The 3137-nt window shown below is 39.5% G+C and overlaps 1 protein-coding gene across 1 annotated transcript in view; it reads right to left on the minus strand.

The window, feature by feature from the left end:
- Positions 1-2331, minus strand: part of LOC107101574 (protogenin-like) — a 19866-nt gene extending 17535 nt beyond the window's left edge. The window contains exons 1-2 of the mRNA XM_015400527.1: positions 2178-2331; positions 1538-1837 (exon numbers count right to left, since the gene is read on the minus strand). Coding sequence (XP_015256013.1) covers positions 1538-1837; positions 2178-2229 — 352 coding nt within the window. The 5' untranslated portion in view covers positions 2230-2331. The remainder of the gene's footprint in view (positions 1-1537; positions 1838-2177) is intronic.
- Positions 2332-3137: the final 806 nt, after the last annotated feature.

A 3137-nucleotide genomic window follows, 5' to 3' on the forward strand; every position in this document is an offset into this window, starting at 1 on the left:
TTCCTGGTTTATCACTCAGATCTATGCACTTCCTGGTTTATCACACAGATCTATGCACTTCCTGGTTTATCACTCAGATCTATGCTCTTCCTGGTATATCACACAGATCTATGCACTTCCTGGTTTATCACTCAGATCTATGCTCTTCCTGGTATATCACACAGATCAATGCACTTCCTGGTTTTTTAGCAGCCAGCTCTTCTCACTGTGGCCCCTTCGTTCCCATGAAAAACTGGCCTTCCTTTAACAAAAGCCCCACCCTTGACGGGGCCACAGAGGCCCCGATTCGGTGAAAGGGACTGAAGGGCATGAGGAACAACAGAGGGGCTCCCCAGTCACAGCAGGCCTGTGACATCACAATGCCTTTCCAGTGCTGACCCTTGACCCCTGGGACCTCTGGACAGAAGGGGAGCGCAGAGGAGTCCCCTCCTCCACTCCTCCCTCCAGCTGACCGGCAACCTTTAACCCTTTCACTGAATGGGGCTGGAGACCGGCTCAAACTTGAATTTGAATTTATCTATGTGGTCAATATATAGAAAATAAAATGTTTATTATTTCTTTACATCGCTATGCACAAACTGTGAGTTGTGTCTCTTATTTCATATATTAATTGATGTTATTTACTCACTATAAAACTTTTCATTCTGTCTGTTTCACCAGGAAGGCCACATATTACCTGATTGAGGATGTTTTTAGAAAAGACAAACCTTTTCCCAAACAAACCTTATTTTAATTCATAACCTGTTACTCTTTAACCAAAGTCTCTGTAATATGTTTTCACTCTGATAAATTTCCATCATTGTAATAAGGAGGAACGAACGCTGCCCAGATCAGAACAGGGCCGATGTAGGAAACCTTCCTAAAAAAACATGAGAGTCAAAAATAGTTGACTGTGGGGTCCGATCCAGTCTCCATGACACCAGCCATGGGATATCCTTTCTTACACCCCCTTGAAGATTGTGCACGGTAGGCCAGTCTCATTGAATAGGCGCAGCTGTCTCGTCCACTGATATGTGGACAAACAAACCCCCTGAAATGGAGCCTTTTCTTATGGACCAGTCAGGGGCACTCCAAATAAAAGCTGAAAGACAAATGGCCATTCAGAGATTCCTCGCTGCTCTGGGCCGTAGATCCACAGTCTGCAACACTCTCACATCTGAACTGAATAGTTAATATAGTTTTTTTGGTAAAGTTTCAAAGTTACAGTCAAATAAGGGAGGATTGGTGCTAAAAAAGTGAAAGAACACAAGCTGTGCTGCTCCTATTTATAGAGCATTTATGAGCTTTTGGATGGACTCTCCTTTATTTTACAATCTCCTCAGTGCCGCTACGACTGACCTTAAAACATGGAGGCTTTAGTTTAACAGGTTTGCCTGAGATACATAAAAAAGGAAAAGGCTAAAGGCTACATCTGCTTCTCATCTTTAGGGTTATAATCCACAAACTTCACCCTAATGCTGGAACATGGAAGAACAAGTGTAAACAGCCATAACTCATGGCTATAAAGGTTTTTTTTTATTTTACTTTCCATACTTACGTGCGATAGTCAGGCGTGATCTTTGGCTTAGGATAGCTCCATATTTGTTTTGGGAGAGGCACTGGTAAAATCCTTCATCTGAATCCTCCTTGGTGTGCTTTATCTTTGGTATGTACAAGGAGCCGTTGGGCAGAAACTTGAAATGTTCGCTCTCTGCCAGCTTAAGTCCATTTTTGAGCCATTTGATGGTGACTGGCGGCTGGCCATGAGCCTGACAGTCCAACGTCACCGGATCCTTTGGTAGAGCTGTAACATCACTGGGCTCCGTGATAAAGGACAGCTCACTAAAGCATAAAACACCTAAAGGGAAGATCAGCAACACATTAGGAGCAAAAAAAAAAAAAGGAATTAGGACCATTAAGAAAAACATACTACATAAAATTTGCTTTTATTAAAATATTATTTCTATTTCACAGTTTTAGATCTATAAAATGATTTAATTCAGTTTAAATTTTAATAAATATTACATTTTATATGAATAAAATATTCACAAAATTCCTATAAATTGGCTTTAACATTAATATAGGCTATTAAAACTTTCCTAATAATATTAAAGGTCGTTTTGAAAGCTTCTAAATAATAAAGGAAACATAATATTAACTCTGTCCATAAAAGGTAGATATAATAAACCAGATCTCACCTGATAGAGGTAGAAACAATAGAAACAGAAGCCACCGCTGGCTGGACTTCATTTTGAACCATTTATTTAGGACTTTTCGGTCATTGTTGTTTTTCCCGGGAGCCGCTGGTCCCCGTCATGCGGTCCGGAGCGCTCCTAGATGCCTTCTGCCTCCCACGGGGCCCGGAGCCCCGATGGGGGAGCAGCGGAGGACCGCCCAGCCTGCTCACGCATGCGCAGAAGCCTCCGATCCAAGCCAGGCTTTCCACGTGGGTCTCAGTTTACTGTCTCACCTTGATTTCATTTTTATTTCGCTGCATCTTCCATCAGATCCCGTATTTGGACGGCTATGGCAGACCGTTTTGACATTTATTAGCGTGACTGAATATGTAATCCAGATATCTCAAATGCAAACGAACATTTCAGATATCTAAAATAACATTCTTCCTATATAGAATAAACATTTCAGATATCTGAAATGTAATTCTTACTAGCACAAATGACGTAACATTTCCCACTCATGTGTTTTGTGCTTTTACTTCCAGATACCTAAAATAAACATTCTTCCTATCTAAAATGAATTCTGACTCAGATTAACTCTAATTTCTGATCTCCCTAATAGAGTTATTTCTAGTCATAACTACTATTTTGGATATCAAAAATGAATATAACATTAAGGTTATCTAGAAATACAATTCTTGACATCTAAAATATATTTCTGCTAGTACAAATGTAATTATAGATGTTATTTTGTGAGTAGTTAAACTAGAATTCCGTATGTCTCAATTTTAATGATGCCTATCTAAAATTTAGTTTTAGATACTTTCAAAAGAATAATTAGGCTCCGTTTTAACATAAAATAAGCAAAGTGACTAGTCACATTTCTATCATAGATAGCACTAAAGCATTCTACCTAGTCACATTTCTATCATAGATAGCACTAAAGCATTCTACCTATTCTAATGACCGTGTTATTGTGCA

Source organism: Cyprinodon variegatus, unplaced genomic scaffold (assembly GCF_000732505.1).
Source record: "Cyprinodon variegatus isolate N-32 unplaced genomic scaffold, C_variegatus-1.0 Scaffold1115, whole genome shotgun sequence".
NCBI lineage: Eukaryota > Metazoa > Chordata > Actinopteri > Cyprinodontiformes > Cyprinodontidae > Cyprinodon > Cyprinodon variegatus.